The sequence below is a fragment of the Paroedura picta genome, chromosome 3 (genome assembly GCF_049243985.1).
Source record: "Paroedura picta isolate Pp20150507F chromosome 3, Ppicta_v3.0, whole genome shotgun sequence".
Lineage (NCBI taxonomy): Eukaryota > Metazoa > Chordata > Lepidosauria > Squamata > Gekkonidae > Paroedura > Paroedura picta.
The window spans coordinates 20,222,357-20,242,693 of record NC_135371.1 but is presented as its reverse complement, the minus strand read 5'-3'; the positions used below and the strand labels follow the sequence as shown (position 1 = coordinate 20,242,693).

At 42.9% G+C, this 20,337-nt stretch overlaps 1 protein-coding gene across 22 annotated transcripts in view; it reads left to right on the top strand.

Annotated features, from left to right (window-relative positions):
- The window catches only part of CADPS (calcium dependent secretion activator), a 438,674-nt gene that overhangs the window by 172,595 nt on the left and 245,742 nt on the right, over nucleotides 1-20,337 (top strand). For all 22 annotated transcript variants that reach the window (XM_077325020.1, XM_077325018.1, XM_077325022.1 and 19 more), the window contains exons 6-7: nucleotides 5,748-5,984; nucleotides 12,181-12,302. In XM_077325020.1, the coding sequence (XP_077181135.1) occupies nucleotides 5,748-5,984; nucleotides 12,181-12,302 (359 nt within the window). The remainder of the gene's footprint in view (nucleotides 1-5,747; nucleotides 5,985-12,180; nucleotides 12,303-20,337) is intronic.

The window sequence follows — 20,337 nt, the reverse complement described above, 5'->3', positions numbered from 1 at the left end:
CCTGACAGGGTGTGTCCATCAAAATTTCAGGAAAATGGGAGTTTCTGTCAGCAGATACCGCGAGGATTTTGGAGGTGGTCTTCTTACCTGGGCCAATAGATAACCAAGAGCAACCCTGAAATACAATTTAAAAATGTGGAAACAATAAGGCAAATTAGTATTTTTTGAAAAAGGTGCTTTCATGGAAAATGAGAAGATAACATATTGAAAGGAAACTTCTCTACTGAAGGATTGTTGGTGTGACAGAGTTGTGATGTGTTGACTTCAGAGGGTTTATAAGGGTCTAACGCTGCCATTAACTCAGGCTTTCTCAACCAGGATTTCATGAAACCTTGAGGTTTCTTGACAGCCGTGGAAGGGTTTCCTAAATTAAATATATATTTTAAAAATTGTGAAACATTTATTGGGTGATATGACCATATGTGGTCATGTTGACCCATGACCCCCTTCCCAAAATGATGGACCTGGAAGGGGTAGGAAGGGGAGGGGCCCCAGGTCGGTGTGTACACAGTTATGCTTCCCAACCAGTTTCTGTACAATCGCACCAATTCCAGGGTTTCTCAAAGCCTGAAGGATGTTTCAGGAGTTTCTCAAGAGTAAAAATGTTGAGAGAGACTGCACCAACTAGTGTGGGGTTTGTAGGTCATAGTCTTGGGTTCACATCTTTCTCCCTGTTCATTTTACTGTGTTTCATCCTTTATACCGCCACATCACCAGTCTGAAGTTCTAACCACCCCACCAAACTGAAACTTTGTGCAGCTAAGAGGTTGACCTAGAACAAGTCACCATCTCTCAGGTTTGCTAAATACTGAGTTTTATTATGTGGTTAAATGAACAGAGAGAAATTGCTTCTTTAGCTTGAATGAGAAGCTGCCTACTAATTTGTCTTCAACAGAAGACTCTTTGAGAAAAATACCATTCTTTATACAAAATTCTTTTGACAATCCTCTAATGCGATCTGGAACAAATGCTGGCAAAAGTCTTATTTCTTTAACTTAATTATAGTCCTCCTGGCAGAAACATAGCTCGATTTTCTTCTCCCAGGTGTCCTTTTATGGACTCCTTTTTAGACGATTAAGAAATGTCAACTCCTAAGTCGGAAGACATTTCTTAAAATCACCTGCGCCGTGTAATCTTTAGAGTGCATTGTGAGATGGAGCTTTGTTCGCCCCACTGGCAATTACTAGGACCCACAGTGACAGCCTTGAAAGGCAAAGAAGTGCCAGGGCAAAGAATCCCAGATGGGGTGAAGCCATGGACAGGCCCATCAGTGGCTAATAGCCATAGTGACTAAAAGGAACCTCCACTTTCAGAGGCGGTGAAACTCTGGCTGCCAGTGCTAGGATGCAGCATGAGGGGAAGGCCTTTGCACTTGTGCTCTGTTTGTTAGCCTTCTAGGGCAGGGGTAGTCAAACTGCGGCCCTCCAGATGTCCATGGACTACAGTTCCCAGCAAACGCTGGCAGGGGCTCGTGGGAATTATTATTATTATTATTATTATTATTATATTTATTTCCCGCCTCTCCCGATAGGCTCGAGGTGGGTCACAACAACTAATCCCATTAAAATTCCCATTAAAACATCAATCTACTAACATGACGGCTAAAAAATCCCATCCCTCTCCCAATGATCAAAGAGGTGAAGAGGAAAGGATAGGGGAGTAGCGTACACTCCAACTCCTAGGGGGGGGAGCGATGTCCCTGATTGTAGTCCATGGACATCTGGAGGGCCGCAGTTTGACTTCCCCTGTTCTAGGGTAACCGAGTGGTTGCTGTGTGAAACGAGATGCTGGACTAAATGGACCAATAGGAGGATACTTTATGTGTTCTTACTGAATGCCTCCAGTGAGTGTGCGAAGTGATCAGTGATTTATCAGCCAGATTGACTTTCAGATGTGTGAAGCCAGAATGCAAGGCCAGGTCACAGCGAAGATTGATATGTGCCTGGGTGTGGATGAGGTATTTGCCCTTTTCCTTTCACTGTGCTGGCAAGCAAATCTCTGGCAGTCACTCTGTTTGTTCAGCAGATAAGATCTTCCAAAGAACATCCTCGGCCTGGTTCCGTAAATACCACATAACATATACCGCAGATGTGAATTGCTGTCCTTTAATAGAGATTCCATTTTCCCACAGAACACCACCTTTTAGCGTTAACGGAAAGAAAGTGCCGGTGATTAGCTAGCAATCATGTCTTTCTGCAAACTTTTCCCACTGGGCATTTTGATGTCTAGATAAGTAATTGTTGTTATGTTAGTAACCAGGCAAAATGCTAACATTGTCTTGTTCTGAGTTCCCCCCTCCATAATGGATACTAATGCATCTAGTACAGTGAAATCTGGAAATCCTGCTTTTATGGCTATAGGTGCATTGGGAACAGTGCCTCGGAGAGGTAACACCTCTTAGAAGCTAATCATGTAATAGCAGATAACACAGCACTTTGCCCTCTTTCAAATCCTATCTTCTCCCAGGGTCTAAGGGGACATTTGAAGGGCAGTGTTGACATTTGCTCCCCCATATACCCCCCCTGTAATACCTAGTAAACTAAATGTGATGAGTGTGTGATGTGGCATAATCATATTCAACTTTCCTCACACTCTGCAGGGAAGGGAACTAGAGGAATGCTGAATACTATGGCTTCATGTCAGATGTATTTTCCCCCCTAAGGAGAGAAGTATGATACACTGAAAGAAGATGGGAAATGTCCCCAAATATAACAGGTTTTAAAAGACAGAACTTAGAATCTGTACCATATAATATATTTCTGGTAAGGCCTTGGAGGAGGAGTTGGTCTCATTTCTTAAGTGCCACTCAGTGCTTAAACCCACTCAGGGCGGCTGTCCCGCCCCTGAGTGCCTCCTCCTCCAACCGGCTTGCCTGTCTGTCCAGCGGCCAGCCAATCACCTTCCATCCCCCACCCCTGACCACCACCTCCACCTTCCACTTCCCTCAGAGCAGGAATTGGCAGTAAAGTGCAGACAACTGTGTGTAATTTGGCCCTAAAAAGCACCTGGTGAAGGTGGGAAATTACCTGAATTGAAGTCATGGTAGGAAAGGTGTTAACTCTGGGATGCCATTCTCCTCATCAAAAATGCCAACTTCCTAGATACTTTTGAGTTCCATTGGGGAAACAAGGCCTTTATTGTTTCTATCTTTTATCATTTTTTTTACCTGTATGTTAACCCCTTAGGGTTCTCAAGGCCAGAGACATTCAGAGGTGGTTTGCCATTTCCTACTTCTGCATCATGGCCTTGATATTTCCTGGAGGTCTCCCATCCAAATACCAGCCAGGGATTTTAGTCTATAATATTATCTTATTTTACCCTATTATATTTTCACCCTGCTTGTTGTTGTTGTTGTTGTTGTTGTTGTTGTTATTATTAGCCAGGGCTGATCCTAACTTGCTGTCAACGTCAGATGAGATCAGGCTAGCCTGGGCTGTCCAGGTCAGGGCTCTTTTATCCCTACTAGGTCTTAAAACAAGCCTGAAGTTGCCATTTCCATTAAGGGGGATGGCATGGAGTTAATAGTTATTTCCCTATCACCACAATGATGATGCAAATCAGGCCTGTTGTACCTGCTTTTTAGGACCAAATCACACATCTGGAGTTTCAGTGATGGATCTCCAGTGCTATGTGCAGTTACTTCTTCTACGAGGGACTTTGTTCACAGATGTTTCTGTGAGTCATCTGGTGAGTCAAGATAGTTGTATGGACCGAGTGGTAGATCCTGACACATAGGAACAATGTGGGAGTTTTTTTTTAATAGACATGTGCAATGGTAGAATAATTGGCAGTCTGCATCCCACAGCCATTGTTGACTATGCTTTTCCCCCATACCATTACAACAGACCTGTTGTGTCATAAGGTCTTGCATCCTAGAAGCAGATAGGGCTTTCACTGGGTCAATAGCTTTGAAAGAGAAAAAACAGTATGTCCTTTGCGGTATTAATTTTATTAATATCCTTATATTACAAATGATCACAAAACATTTTATGTCATAACATAAAAAAGTAAAGTAAAAAATAGGTGTAATCTATTGCAATGTTTAAAAGAGCCTCTTGTGGCGCAGAGTGGTAAGGCAGCTGTCTGAAAGCTTTGCCCATGAGGCTGGGAGTTCAATCCCAGCAGCCGGCTCAAGGTTGACTCAGCCTTCCATCCTTCCGAGGTCGGTAAAATGAGTACCCAGCTTGCTTGCTGGGGGGTAAACGGTAATGACTGGGGAAGGCACTGGCAAACCACCCCGTATTGAGTCTGCCATGAAAACGCTAGAGGGCGTCACCCCAAGGGTCAGACATGACTCGGTGCTTGCACAGGGGATACCTTTACCTTTACCTTTTATTGCAATGTTTACTGGCAATTTGAATTTTCATCAGTGTTAAGTCTAAAACACTGAAACTCTTATTTGGCAATGTTTGGATCAGTTCTGGTGGGGTAAGCATGTTTAATTTCAATTTAAAATGATGAGTTTAAAAGTAAATGCAGAGAAAATGGTTGATCTTTTGCTAGCAGTTGCCTTCTTGGTTTCTAAGTAAGCAGGAAACTGCAGCCACATTAGAGGAATATCATCGGAATTAGTTTGGTAGATTGGTTCTTTGATGAGATGTGAGGAATTTTTCAATAGCCAAGTATTCCAATAGTTGGTGCAAGGATCATTTCACAAATGGGACAGTATTCATTTATTGTTCCAGTTATTTCCATGATTATGTCTTGCCATCATCTGACTTCTTATACAGCAGTGGTCCTCAACATTTTATCACCGGGGACTGGTCAAGGCTTGACAATTTTACTGAGCCCTTGAGGGGGTAGTCTTTTGCCGAGGGATGTCGCCGCCACCTGAGCCCCTGCTCCAGTTGCTTTCCCGCTGGTGCCCCTGATTTCCCGCTGCCCGCTGGAGGGCGCTGCCAGAAGCAGCTGCGCAGTGCCATGTCGAGGGGGCGCTGCCAGAAGCAGCTGCACAGTGCTATGCCGAGGGGGAGCCCCAGCCGTGGCGACCGCTGGAGAACACCAAAGATGAGCCAGCAGCAGAGTGGCAGGGCAGCCCCCCGAGGCAGCAGCCAGGGAAGAGGACGAGGAGGAGCCGTGGCCCGGTATCGACTGATCCACGAACCGATACCGGTCCCCTGACCGAAAGTTGGGGACCACTGCTATACAGTATATCTTCCTATAATGCATGGGCTACATATTGTTCCTATCTTGCTAACTGACTTTCATTTTCATTCTAGGCCTAATTCAAATTACTGCTTATCACCTTAAGTCCTATATTCCAGGCTATCTGGTCTCTTGAAGATTTCACATGTTTCATGGGTTCTCATCGGAAGGGAAGTTGATTGGGGGTTATATGCTGTATCTGTTCTGCTATGTCTTAGTTCTGACAAGGTATTGTCAAATTAACTTGCTTGCTTTCAGTAAGCTCAGTCTTTTGCACCAAATCAAGGATTTGGTGTTTTGAGCAATCTGAAGAAACCTCACAGTTACTCAGCTTTGAGAGCAAGGTTGAGATATAATATTTTAACTGAATAGCACGATCTACTAGCTCTCTGTAGGATTTTTTTTGTACAGTGTGAAATGTTATATTCCTCAAATGTTCTGCTGACTCCTTCCAGATCTATGCTTCCATTGTACATTTTGTACTTGGCCATATAAAGACATGGTTATTTTAAAAGAATTCCCCCCCCCCCCCACAATGGCTGTTTTTATTAAATTATACATTTTATCAAAATGTAACTGTGTATATCTTCTTCCAATTTCAGGAACGCAAATTTCCTAAATTTGTATCCAAAGAAATGGAAAACATGTACATTGAGGAATTGAAGTCCTCTGTCAATTTGCTGATGGCCAACTTGGAGAGCATGCCAGTGTCCAAAGGTGGCTCCGAGTTCAAGTTACAAAAGCTGAAACGCAGTCACAACACCTCAATCATTGACATGGGAGAAGAAAATGAAAACCAGCTCTCAAAATCAGATGTTGTACTATCTTTTTCCTTGGAGGTAAGATTTATAACTTCTCCAATAAGCAATGGTTATGTGATTTAAAGCAAACAAAGCTCAACAATCAATAATTCTTCATTAATCAGAGCTTAAAGTATAATCTTTGTGGACCAAAGTAATCAAAACAGAAATCATGTACCTAAGGCTGCAATCTTATGAACACTTTTTTAAGATTAAAAGAGGATTTAGGAATAAAAGAAGACTTCTGAATAAACCTGCTTTGGATTAGTCCCCAAGAGTCAAAGTGTGCTTTTCTAGGAAACAGAAAACAAATATTCCTTTAATGTACTTAATGTAATGTAATAAAACTATTGGTTCCAACTAGAAAATAGATGGAAGATTAATGAAGACATCTCCAAATCTGTTTTTTAAGGTTACAAATATTGCACCTGCAACATTTTCCCAGAAGCAATTTACTGCCTCCACCCCTGGCTGCTATTAGCCCTGAGAGATGAAACAGAAAGCGAACCGTGGCATGCTTTCATTTTTTGTTTCTTAAGAACAGTACAGGGGAACTGATTTGTAATGGGGAAATGGCTGCATAGAAAAGGGTTGAATCCCTCTTCTCCCACATCATGATCTTAGTCCAAATTGGAGCCCCTGTAGCAACTTTTTAACCCTTTCCCAAATTAAATTTGGAGATCTGATCACAGAACTCCCCTGTGTTGTCTTTTCTGCCTTCAGTGATATTTCAGTCCTTGTTAATTTAGAACATGGCTAGGTCTCTTTGCCCTTCTGGGGGCATTCTGAATGCCACCTGCCTCTGTACATTTGAAATACCAACTGCAAGAGGGAATAGAGTGGAATCAAAAGTCTATAGTTATTCTGTTTTTCTTCATTGGGATAAATCTTCTGATAACTTTGAAATTGATTATCCCATCCATATGGATCCGAACCACTATGATCAGAACTGGTGGTGGAAATTGCCGTTGTCATGGCCAATTCATGATGACCTTGTAGGGGTTTCAAGGCAAAGACAACTAGAGGTGGTTTTCTATTCTTGCCTGTGCATAGCAACCTGGGACTTACTTTGTTGTCTTGCATTGAAATACTGATGAGGGCTGACCAAAGCTTTATAGTTGACCCCCCCCCCCAGCAACAGGGATTCACTGTGTTTCTGAATATGGAGTCATTGAAGTCAATAGGCTTTGATGGACCTGTCCTCCATGAACTTGCGTATTCCATTTTTAAAGCCAACTAAATTAGCGGCCATTCTGAATGCCACACATTTAACATATTGTTTGTCCAGATGTCAAGGCAATGTGTGCCTTTGGCCAATTCTGCACTAGTGGTACCACTCCCATAGGGGACACATTTGAGTGGAGGACACTGTCCACCCTGGATTTCTGCATCCCAATGGATGTAGCTGGGGCAGAAAGATTCCACCACATGAGTGGGGGCAGTGGGGGGTTGCAGGAAGGTGGGATCATGCCACAGAGCTGAGTGGGACATTTTGTTGTCCCCCCGGGCCTCCATAGGAAGTGCCAGGCCTAGGATGGGGCTGGGATGGCGGTGACATTGTGTAGCTGCAGGGATTAGCCCTGCAGCCATATGGGTTCCGGTCTGGCCTTTTCCGCCCATGCGGAATCAGCCTTTCTGTCCTCACAGAAAGCAGCAGGCAGTGATGTGGAGCAGGGGTGAGCAAATGTGCATTGCAATGATATTAGGACATGGGGCACAGTGAATATAACATTGTGCATGAAAATACTTTATATGGATCTGCTGCTGTTGGTATACTTTGGTCCTCATACCCAAGGTTAAACCAGTTATCTGAACAGTGCAGAAACTACTAAGATATGGTTATTTTCCAGTACATAAGTTATTTTCCAGTATACAAGCACTGATAGAGCTGTTCTAAGTGAAGAGGAACTAAAGAGCCTGTTGATGGGGGTGAAGGAGAAAAGTGCAAACGTTGGCTTGAAACTCAACATCAAGAAAACTAAGATCATGGCATCCAGCCCTCTCAATTCCTGGCAAATAGATGGGGAAGAAATGGAGATAGTGACAGATTTTATTTTCCTGGGTTCCAAGATCACTGCAGATGGGGACTGCAGCAAAGAAATTAAAAGACGCTTGCTCCTGGGGAGGAAAGCTATGGCAAATCTAGACAGCATCCTAAAAAGCAGAGACATCACCCTGCCAACAAAAGTGCATTTAGTCAAGGCTATGGTATTCCCAGTTGCAATGTATGGCTGTGAAAGTTGGACCATAAGGAAGGCAGAGCATCAAAGAATTGAGGCTTTTGAACTCTGGTGCTGGAGAAGACTCTTGCGAGTCCCTTGGACTGCAAGGCAAACAAACCGGTCAGTCCTAGAGGAGATTAGCCCTGCCTGCTCCTTAGAAGGCCAGATCCTAAAGATGAAACTCAAATACTTTGGCCACCTCATGAGAAGGAAGGACTCCCTGGAGACGAGCCTAATGCTGAGAGCGATTGAGGGTAAAAGAAGAAGGGGACGACAGAAAATGAGGTGGCAGGATGGAGTCACTGAAGCAGTAGGTGCAGACTTAAATGGACTCCGGGGAATGGTAGAGGACAGGAAGGCCTGGAGGATCATTGTCCATGGGGTCGCGATGGGTCGGACACGACTTCGCACCTAACAACAACAACAAGTGAGCAATAATATCAGGGCTCTCTCAGCCTCACCTCCCTTACCTCCCTCACCTCCTCAGGTATGTTCTGGTGAGAGGAAAGGGAAGGCAAATATAAGCCTCTTTGAGATTCCTTCAAGTAGAGCAAAGCGGCATATAAGAACCAACTCTTCTTCTACTTCTAGTAGGTGAAGGAAAGTAGTTGTGAGAGTGAACTGGCTGATGTAGTTCACACACACACACCCCCACTAACATCACTTGTAGTAAAGGAAAGGATCTCATCTCTCAGACCACAGTTGTTTGTTTGTTTGGATTTTTATACCACCCGTTCTTTACGGCTCTGGGTGGTTCATCATAGCCACTTCTCCTTAAGACAGAATAGTTATGATTCGTATGGTTCGTGTTGGACTGGGATTTGGGTGACTCAGACAATCCCCACTCTGCCAGTGGGTCAGTCGCACACCAGGGTTACCAACCTCCAGGTGAGGCCTGGCATTCTCCCAGAATTGTAACTGAGCTTCAGACTTTGGACATTACTTTCCATGGAGAAAATGGCAGGTTCAGAGGGTCACCTCTATAATATCGCTTCACAATGTGTTTCCTCCCTCTCCTGGTACCCTTTCTCTCCCCCCAATCCCCCCCCCCCGAAATTTCTCAAGCTGTAGTTGGCAACCCTATCATAAACCTTCTGCCTGATATACTTCACATGTCAAAATAAAATGTAAGAGAGGGGAACAATGTATGCACCTTTGGGTCCCTGCTGGGGGTAAAGGCAGATTATAAATGAAAATAATAATAAAAATAAATAATAACAATAATAATACCACTAGAAATAATCATTCTACCTTCAGTCTCACTCAGGTTTTACATAACCTGAGCTATTTGTAATTTGGCCAGGCTGATAGACCTGTCTTTTTATAAAGGCATTCTTTACATATTTTCCTAATAAAAAAAAGTTTTGTTCATCTATTGCAAAAGATTGTTGATTTGTTTAGGTCAAAAATAGGACTGCTGGGGAGGGTGATGGAATATTCATTAGATTTGTTTCACAGGGACTTTCTTTTTTGATGCTGAAGTACTAAATTGTCTTGCTTTGTGTACTTTGCATTTGATTATTGCTAATTAGAGATGTCACCTAAATTCCTCTGTGAGTTTTGATTTCTAACTGGTGAGTGTTATTAAAAATATGAGAAAATTACAGGGAACATAAGTGTTTGATATGTACAGTTTAAATTAACACATATAATCTCAACGTACAAATGCATAATTTTGATTGAATAAAGATTTTATCTTCTCTGCTGTATGAAACATAGGTGAATGCAAAGACGGGGGACTTTCTTCTAAGCCATCCAGCTCCCCTCCTACCTTTTGATACCCTGTACTACAAATCTGGACATAAAAAACATGTGTTAAAACACAGAAGCAGAAATCAGTTCATTTATTGTTTATTGGAAATTTAAAAAAAAATTGTTATATGTTTTGCATTTATAACCCTTTCCCATAAAGTGCCAAAATTTCATATAAACCTTTAAAATTCCAGAGAATATCTGTATTAAAAACACAAATAATCACCTAGGCATAAGTGGCACCACTTAAAAATGGCAGGACACATAAAAACAGCAGGGGCCATGCTCAGTGGTAGAGCATCTGCTTGACATGCAAAATGTCCCAGGTTCAATCTAGAGTTAAAAGATCTGGCAGTAGGTGATGTGGGAGACCTCTGCCTGAGAACTTGCAGAGCCGCTGCTACTCCGAGAAGACCAATTTTGATGGGCCACAGGTCTGATTCAGTGTAAAGCAGTTTTGTGTGACCAAAAGACACAGGGAAGAAAAAAACATACATTACCAAAACGTCAAGTGAAACAAGAAGCTAGTTTTCTGCAGAATACCAACAGAAAGAACAGCTAGTTGAGATACCTGAAGGGTGGTCATTTCCTGGCTTTTGAGGCACTGATTGTCAATGCTCTGCCTCAACATAAGGTGTCCCATGTAGTAAAGCTTCCCCTTGGCTTGCCACCTCTGGGTTGAAAAAGATCCGGAGATTTGTGAGATGGAGCCTGAGGAGAGTGGAGTCTGAGGGCAGGAGGGATCCAAGCAGGATATAATGCCATAGAGTTCACCCTGCAAGGCAGCCATTTTCTTCAGAGGAGCTGATCTTGATTGGAGTTCACTTGGAGTAGCAGGAGATCTCCAGGTGCTACCTGGGGGTTGGCAGCCCTACCACACCACCTTTCTGAAATACCGTGGGCCCACTCTGTTCAGGCATGCAGGTGCAAAGCCTTTTGGACACATACTTGAGCCACCTTTTCTGGTATAGCCCTTGCCTCTGTGCCCAATGATGTGACAGCCATAAGGCACTTTCCTGCCTGAAAGCGTAGGGGCATATAGTCTCCTGTGTTTACCCTGGAATACACAGAGAGACTGCAGAAAGGCTTGTCATTAACTGTTGCATTTCTGCAGAGGCAGGCGAGCTGGACAGCACTGCTTTTGTGTATGTGTTTATGTGGTAGAAAGTGGAAGAACAAGAAAGCAAGGAAAGCCTGGGCAATCTACATGGGGTTTCAGGGATGGTGGAAGAAATGTGCTTGCATAGTCTGACCAGTGGATTAAATCGCTCACTGCTGCAATTCTTCTGATCTGGCTACTGTTCCCTCCGAAGAATTGTATTTCACTCTTTTTACCTGACTGCAGTACATAGTGTTCTTTGATCTTAGCAATTAGATTTGAGTCAGGGAACAACTTAGAAGCCAACAAGATTTTTAGGGTTTCAGATTTTGAGAGTCAAAGCTCCTTCCTTCAAGTAGGAGTAAGAATTGAGATTTGAATATTTTTAGCCCAGTCAGAGTGTGTTGTAAATAGGGTTGCCTACCTGCAGGTGATGAGGTTACAAATGATCTCCAGGTGACAGACATCACCTGGATAAAATGGCTGCTTTGGCAGGTGAACCTTGTGGCATTAGAAGAGTTGTTTTTTATACCCCGCTTTTCACTACCCAAAGGAGTCTCAAAGCAGCTTCCCTTTCCTCTCCCCACAACAAACACCCTGTTAGGTGGTGGGGCTGAGAGAACAACTCTGTCAGGAGGGTGAATAGCCTCAAGTCGCCCAGCTTGCTGCATTTGGAGGAGCGGGGAATCAAACCTGACTCTCCAGATTAGAAGCCACCGCTCTTAGCCACTACACCAAGCTGGCTCCCATCCTTCCCTAAATTCCACTTTTCTCAGGCTCCATCCCTCAAATCTCCAGATATTTCTCAACCTGAAGCTGGCAACTCTAGTTGGAAAGAAAACCTGTAAAGGATTTGAAGGTACAATGCATATTACAATCTGCTTGACTAGATCAGAGGAGAAATTCATGAGGGCAGAAAATTGGTGAGATAAAAATCCTGTGACCGTATTTAGCCCATGGGGGGGGGGGTCCTTTTTTCTCTAAAATGTTCCCAGACTCAAATCTAACTGTTCTGCTGCAGACCAACACTGAAACTATGATTTTATCAGTTAGTGTAATTGGTTTTTATCGGGTTCCCTTGAACAAATTTGGTATGCGAAATAAATAATTTCCCAAGCCAATTTCTGAGCGTACCATTTTCTTCTGTTTTTATTTATAACAGGTTGTCATTATGGAGGTGCAAGGCCTCAAATCTTTAGCGCCTAACCGCATTGTGTACTGCACAATGGAAGTGGAGGGGGGAGAAAAACTGCAAACGGATCAGGCTGAGGCATCAAAGCCAACGTAAGTCATTTCTTTACTGTTCTCACATTTCTTATCCTTCTCCAGCCTTGTTGCGAGCAGAAAGGACGCGGCGTTAATCTCTTCTGACTTTTAAATAGAGGATCTGCCTTCCCATTTATGAATTAGCAGCTGCATAAGCCAAAAGTAACCAAAGTATTACAGCCTGCTCTTTTCCCCTTTATTTAAGTTAGTCAGACGTATCAAAAGTACTTAAAATTAAGTATACACTAAATTGTTTTTTGAAATGAAAATGAACAGACGCAAAACTAGCACAGATTCTGTATGATTTCTGTTTTTTAAAAAAGGATTTCTTAATGCCATTCATAATTGATTTTTTTTTTTTTTTGGTATTTGCTGCCATAAAATATAAGGTCAGCTCACAGATAAAATTCCTCACCCTCCAAGCACATGAATGTGCTACAGGCTGGTGCAGCCCCTTCTCTTCTGCTTTCCTCTTGTTCACTGTTGCTCAATTCACGCACAAAGTGAAACTGGGGTTTATTCTAACGGTGGTTATTTTGTGAAACCCAAATCCAGCTCGCAGAGGATCATTCCAATTCAGTTTGCCTTGGCAAACGCTAGTTTTATTTGTTTTTTTTAACTCTGCAGGGACTGGGCTGGAATCCTGGCCATTGAAGCTGGGATCTGAGAACAGGTCTCAGGCAGGGTGTTTGCCTTCCTACGTCATGCAAAACACGGCTAAGAATAGCTGTGATTAATATATCAATTCCAAGCAATAGTTTCAGATCCTGGCTTGATGTTCTGAGGCTAGAGGGGTGGCAACCAAAGACAGGGCCCTCTCAATCATGGTGATAAAACAACTCCATGCTCAGGGAGATTCATCTGTCTTCTTCTACTGTTGCCTCATGCCAGAGGGTGAAGACTTTTTTTGTTCTCTTTTTAGGGTGGCCAGTTCTGAACAGGGAAATGCCAGGAAGTTTTGGGAGCGGAGTTTGTGGAAGGTGGGATTTAGGAAGGGGTAGGACCTCAGTACAACATAACGCCATAGGATCTACCCTTCAATACAGACATTTTCTCCAAGGGAACTGATCCTGATTTTATGGAAAGTTTCCTAAGACACAGACAATGCAAAGGGAAGGCAATCAGCTGTTGGGTGATCAGGGCCCTCTACCTCCCCCCAACAGCCCTCCTCCCACCCATTGCCTTACTGATTATGGGGCGCCAAACCTGAGTTTTTCCTGGGGCCCTAGAATCTCAAAAACCACACCAGCACATCAAGCTGTCTGCAATTTTGCAGCATTTTAACTGTTATGCACCAGTCTCTGATCCCAAATTGCATCTCTCAAATATGGATTGGTATGCTGTGCAGTAATTCAGCGGTTTTATGCCCTGAACACTTAAAAGATCCATCATGTAGCCTGCCTTTACAACATTGTGCATACAGATTTTCCAAATGTTGATAAGGTGGTGACTTATAGCACTCCCTAAAATTCTAAAACACAATCTTTCTATGGTTCTAAATCATGTAATGCACGAGAGCAGGGGTAGTCAACCTGTGGTCCTCCAGATGTCCATGGACTACAATTCCCATGAGCCCCTGCCAGGGCTCATGGGAATTGTAGTCCATGGACATCTGGAGGACCACAGGTTGACTACCCCTGCACTAGAGAGCTGAGTTGGAAGACAGAGGGGGAGGTTGTATTCAATTTTAGTAAATGGTTGCTAACATGTTTTTTTCCTGTCATTTTAGACAGACCTGTTTAGTAACTGACTACTAGCAGTATTTATTTACCTGTTCAGACAAATCCGCTTGTGTCAGGTTAGCAAAAGCATGGTTGAACTGCCAATTGATGAAAAGTGCTTTCTTCCTGTTTTCACCTCCTCCTTGTGCCTCTGAATCACTGTGGTGTGCAGCGTAAATTGTCCAACGTGCTTCCTGCAATGCACCACCTCATAACCTGGTCATTTGATTCCCGTGGTTCTGCTATAGTGTTATAGTGCTATAACCCTCAGATTAGAAGTTCTTAAAAAAAAAACACACCTCCAGGGCATCATGTGTAGCAAAATAGGGTGGGGGAAAAGCAGCAATTTTTGAAATGGCCATAGTTCTTCGGAGATGCCTCATTAATGAAAGGAATCACTTTGTGAAACTCCCATCCCTGTATTGCGTTACTTGAAATTTGGCCGGCAATGAATAGCATCTGGTTTAGAATGGTAAGGGAAGGGGGGGGGAGAGACAGATTCAAAGGAGTCCTGATTTTCCTCAAACCCAGGTCCAGATCACATTATTCCATTTTGGGTTGCCAACTTCCACCCGGTAGCTGGAGATATCGTGGTATTTCAGCTGATCTCCATGCAGCAGAGTTCTGCTGAGCATTCTCTCAAATGTGGGGTCCCACAATGCATTAATCTCTCCTCAGTATTTCTTCCACATATATACATACATACATATCTTCCGTAGTTGTTGTTAGTTCAATCCTGCAATCTGCTTCTGGGGCCCCAGGGATATTCATCTGGCATCTACCAAGATCAAGGCCTTCTCTGTGGTGGCCCCATCCTGGTGGAACCAGCTGTCAGATGGTTCTTGGGCTGTGCGGGACTTACCTCAATTCTGCCGGGCCCGCAAGGCAGAGCTCTTTCGTTTATCTTTTCATTACTGGGTTCTGTTTATATGGGCTGCATTTTTATAGTTTTATTTGTACCATGTTTTAAATTGGGGTCTGTTGTTAACTGCCTCGAGACTACTTGGTGGTGAAAGGCAGCGTATAAATGTAATGAGAATTTTAATGTAATCGTAATGCAATAATTTAAATGGTATTAAACATGCATAATATTACAATTTTATAGTATAAAATATTGTACATAACAATAGCAACAACAACAGTAAGTGGCAGCAAGGGACTGAGACTGGGAACTCGCCTACCAAAGCACCTGGCCTCTCCCTGCAAGTCATCCTATTCCTGGAGCATCCTTAAACAAAAAGAAAGTTTTCCTGCTATTTTCTTTAAAGCAACTTATAACAGGCTTTCTTTGATTCCCTAAATAAGCTAAAACGGTTTTTATATTTTTTTTCTCTCCTGACATTTAGCTCAAATCAGCCTTCTTTTTCTCCCATTAAAATTGGTTGGGGAATTGCCAGTGTAGTAGAACATTAATTCAGTATCCAATTCATGAAATATCACTAGCATTTTCCTTTTGACCTTTCTGAATCCAGATTCTCTGAGTTTTTCAACCTGCAGTTTCTCAGTACATTTAACAGCATTTAGACCAGAATTTTCTCCATCTGAATTTTCCCTGCCTTTGGTAGTTCCAAAAACAAAGCAGCACCTACAAGTTAGCAGGCTGCTGTTCTTCCTTTTGTGCAGATATTTCCACACTTCATTCGGACCATTCTGCGCGCACAGTTTGCTAAAGTTTTCAATTAATGTCTTTTTTCCATTACATATTACTGATAGGTGTAAACAGAAGCACACTCTTTAAAAAAACAAATTGCAAAAATCAAATCTGATGCCAAACTCCATGGCGCCCTCTAGTACTTCCTCTGGTGCCTGCAGAACTTCTGAGAAAGCAAGCCGAGGTTTTGGAAGGCACTAGCTACCCTCATTCAAATGAAAGGAGTTTTTTATAATTGCCATAACAGCCACAGGCTGCAACTGGAGAATTAGAAGGACTGTTAAGCACCTAGGACTTCCTTAGTTGTCATGAGGTTCCATCTCAATCTTTCCTTCATTTCTCTTTATCCCCCTTACTCTTTCTCCTTCCCTCTACTCTCCCCCTGGAATTCTTTGTATTCCTATTCTGTTCGGTGAGAAAGAAGTTTTTGCAGGAATTTAAAAACAGTGCCACCCCCGTCCCTGTAAAAAAAAAAAAAAGCTTTTTCATATGGGATGCTAGAGAGAAATTTTAATGACATGAAGGTCATCAAGAATGTTTGCCTGTGAGAGGAGTGACCGTTCTAACCTTGACAGACGGATGATCATGCTTGACATAAGGCTGGTTTATTCCTCGTGGAATCACATGAGGCAGGGGTGGTGAGAATGATGCCATGGAGTTTGTGACCTGACTGGCTGCTGCCATGAGCTTCTTTGGCATGAGTTTTGTTCTCGACTTAGAGTCCAGAGGGACGGGCTGTTGCAAGGGTACAGGACTAGAAGTCCATCATTTTCTTTCCAGGTTTGCTTGCCTTCCCGGGAGCTGGACCATGCTTCTCACTAATGAGCAAATCTTGACAGACCAGCAACCTGATTTGGAGTAAAGCAGCTTCACGTGTTCGGTTTGGTTGCTTGGAAATTCTTTTTGCAAAGTGCAGACAGAAGTATTGCATTTGGCTCTGCTTGCTTCAGCAGCCATGGTGGGTTTGGCTTCAACTTCTGTGGTAGCTGAAGTGACCACAGACTCAAAAGAGGTTATGCTGCTATATTATCAGTTTCCCATTTTGCATGCTTTGAGAAGGTAGTAGAATTGGTCTGCTGTGGAACGTCTAGATTTGGGTCCATAGAGATCAACAAGACTTGGGGGGTATAAGTTTTCAGGAGTCAAAGCTCTCTTCATCAGATACGCATTGGTAATTTGTAAGGGGGGAAACTGCAACACATTTTGATTGAAAACTGCAATACATTTGGAAATTAATTGTTGGAATTTATCGAGTTAATTTGGAAGGTAGACAGTAGACTGCAGAGGAGAGCCAATCCATGAACTATTTATTATTATTTATTTATTGCACTTGTATACCACCCTCCCTTAAGGCTCAGGGCGGTTCACATAGAACATAACAGGAAAAAATACATCAAACATGGTGTTATAACAAATGAAGGTAACAGTAATGATAATAACTATAAACAGAGGAGGTAACATTTTAACTGGGTAAACAATCTAACAGGCCCATGGTGGGTCAGATCCATTGCATGGGTTCAAAGAGGGAGGTTTGGGGCCCAGTAAATGCTGTTTGGTTTCGGTCAACCTCAACCAAATGCCTGGTGGAGGAGCTCCCTTTTGCAGGCCCTGCGGATCTGTTTTAGTTCTATAATGAAATGGAATAAGGGACATTTGCTCATTCTTAATTTTGATATTCTTATCTGTCCAGAGAATCCAAATTCCTGGTGGGGCCATAATTCCATACACAAAATGGGGATTATCAGACACAAGTTATTTGCTTTTAAAAATGATAGGAAGGGATATCTTATTTTCCCATAGTTTTTAAAATTATTATTACTACAGGGTAATCCAAATCTTGCAGACAATTTGTATCCTACGTTCATGGACAAGAAAGACACAACTCAAAGGAGCTGAGAGTGTAGTGATAGCATGACACCCCTAATATTCTGCTACAACCCTCAGATCACAGAGCAGCATACTGACTACTCCCCCAAGCCAGCCATATATGGAAGCAGTCACCTAACAATGACATAGTAACATCAGCTTGCTTCCATGACATCATCCTGTCCCTACCCACACATAGAGCATGACAACTAAAGGAACAAAAGGAAAGCAGTATCCCCCACTGTAAACAGCACTGTGGCTTGGCTTCACCAGATGAAGCGTTGAAGAAACACATTCTAGGGAGCTCCAATGACGTGGTTTCAAGTCCCTTACCTGCAAGCCATGTTATTTCTATTAATTCCTGCCTAAACTGCTGGCCAACAGTATAGGATAGTGGCCACACTGCCAACTGCCTTACCCATGCCAACTTGGGCATTGGTCATTACTGGAGATTTGGGGGTAGTTCCTTAGAAAGGCAGCACTTGGAGAAAGGATGGAGCTTAGTGAGGATATAACACGTTTTGTGGTGGTACATCACGGGCAGGCTCCTTCAGATCATTCCCTTCTATTGATGTCACTTCTTCCTATCAAAATTCAAATTTTGATTTCCAGCATGATGCCACTTCCTCGTGCCCTTTTCTCCCATTTTACATCACTTGCATGCTTCCTTATTTCTGGGTCCTGCGTGGTCTCCTCAGTCAAACAAAAGCTTCTCAAAGTCCTCTTCATGGTTTTTCTCAGTGTTGAGAAAAATCTATTCTGGAACCCCAAAGGAAGATGCAGCAGCCAACAGCAGTCCCATCCCTCTCTCAATCCCCAACTGGCCTCTTGTTTTTCATATGTTTACAACCACTCGGTTTCATTATTCTGGGGTATACCATAGAGTTCACCCCCTGGAGCTGTCATTTCCTTCCGGGAAACTGATCTCCGTGGTCTGGAGATCAGTTATTGTGGGTGGCTGTTTCATATAATTCAACAAAGCTACAGTTAGTTGGCTCATTGCAGTAATTAATTATACTTGGTAAAATAAACTGGAAGGAAGCCTATCAAGCCATTTCTCAAATTGGTTTCTCACCTGATACTTTTTGTTAAGGATCTCCAGCACCACAGTTTCAGAGACATTAGCATTGTAGCTTACAATGCAAGCACACAAAGATCTTGACCACTAAATGAATAAATATAGAGAGGATTTTAATGTTGGGAACCCTAGTAATATCTAGGGTTGGGCGCTTTGGTATCCAAAGCTGCCAATCACACCTGAAGCAGCCAGCGCCACGGCGCGGGGGGGGGGGGTAAGCGTGGGTGCCAGTGCGCTGGCCAGCACACACACACGGGTGCAGCTTTGGGCGCAAACGGCCGCTTTGAACACCAAAGCACCCAACCCTAGTAATAGCTGCAGTCCTTCAGTCGGCCAAATGAAAAAAATATTACATCAGTTCTGTTCTACCTGTGAATACAAATATATCAGTCAAAAATAACAAAAAAAAATCTTTTGCTATCTTAGCTGTGGAAAAGAGAAGAAACATGACATGTCAGAGTCTTTCCCCTATGAGGGCTGTTGAAATGAAGCTAATTTTTTTCCTCATTTCTTCGAAATAACAGGGAAGGTAAATCTTAGGGAGGCTTTTGACTCGAACTGTCAAGGCTTTCCTTCAGGGAACGTTCATAATTAGATGCCTCTTCAGTTCAGCTGTGCCAGGAAGCAAGGATTTTTCTTCTTCTTTTTAACATTTCAGCTGCTTTTCAGATTCATAATAAATAAAAACAACAGCAGCAGACACAACGCTGAAATGCAAATGTGATCAGTTAATCCCAATCAAAAGGCATGCGCACAGCTTGACTGGACAGATGTTCTAATCAAACATGGGGAGGAGGAAATACATTCTCAGTGTGGCTTTTAAAATTTGTAACAATCAATTGGAAATAAGCATCAGAAGAGATTTTTGAATTTCTAATTAAACAAGCCTTTGAAGCAGGCAGAGCACTTATCCTTCTGTGAGTAAGTAATTCAGGGCTTGATTTGAGCCAAGACTCAAGTGAGCTTAGAACCTGTTTTGATGGATAATGCCCAATTCTAGAGTGTATAAACAGGGGAACAGTGCTACTTTTGCACTTTATATTTTTTGAAAATTTTTCTCTGCTTCCAATAGCAACTTCTACATTAACCATGGATGATAAAAAACTAGATTCTGACATTACTTCTGTAACAAAGCCTTTCTCAAACCAGTGTATAGTGTTCACAGTTATACTGCCTCTCCCTTCTGTTCACTTCCCAGTGTTTGAAGAAGAAGAAGAAGAGTTGGTTCTTATATGCCGCTTTTCCCTACCCGAAGGAGGCTCAAAGCGGCTTACAGTCGCCTTCCCATTCCTCTCCCCACAACAGAAACCCTGTGGGGTGGGTGAGGCTGAGAGAGCCCTGATATCACTGCTCGGTCAGAACAATTTTATCAGTGCCGTGGCGAGCCCAAGGTCACCCAGCTGGCTGCATGTGGGGGAGTGCAGAATTGAACCCGGCATGCCAGATTAGAAGTCCGCACTCCTAACCACTACACCAAACTGAACATTTGTCAAATGTTCTGCTCTCAAGAATGTTTTCCAAGGAATTCCTATGTATCTGCCAGTTATCCCCCCCTCCGGTTTCAAATAATTCTGGGTTGCAAATATCATATTTACAATGGCTGTGAAAGTTGGATGATGAAAAAATTGGACAAGAGGAGAATCGATTTGTTTGAACTCTGGTGTTGGAGAAGGCTTCTGAGGGTTCCATGGACAGCAAAAGTCACAAACAAGGAAATCCTGCAGTGCAGAAAGCCTG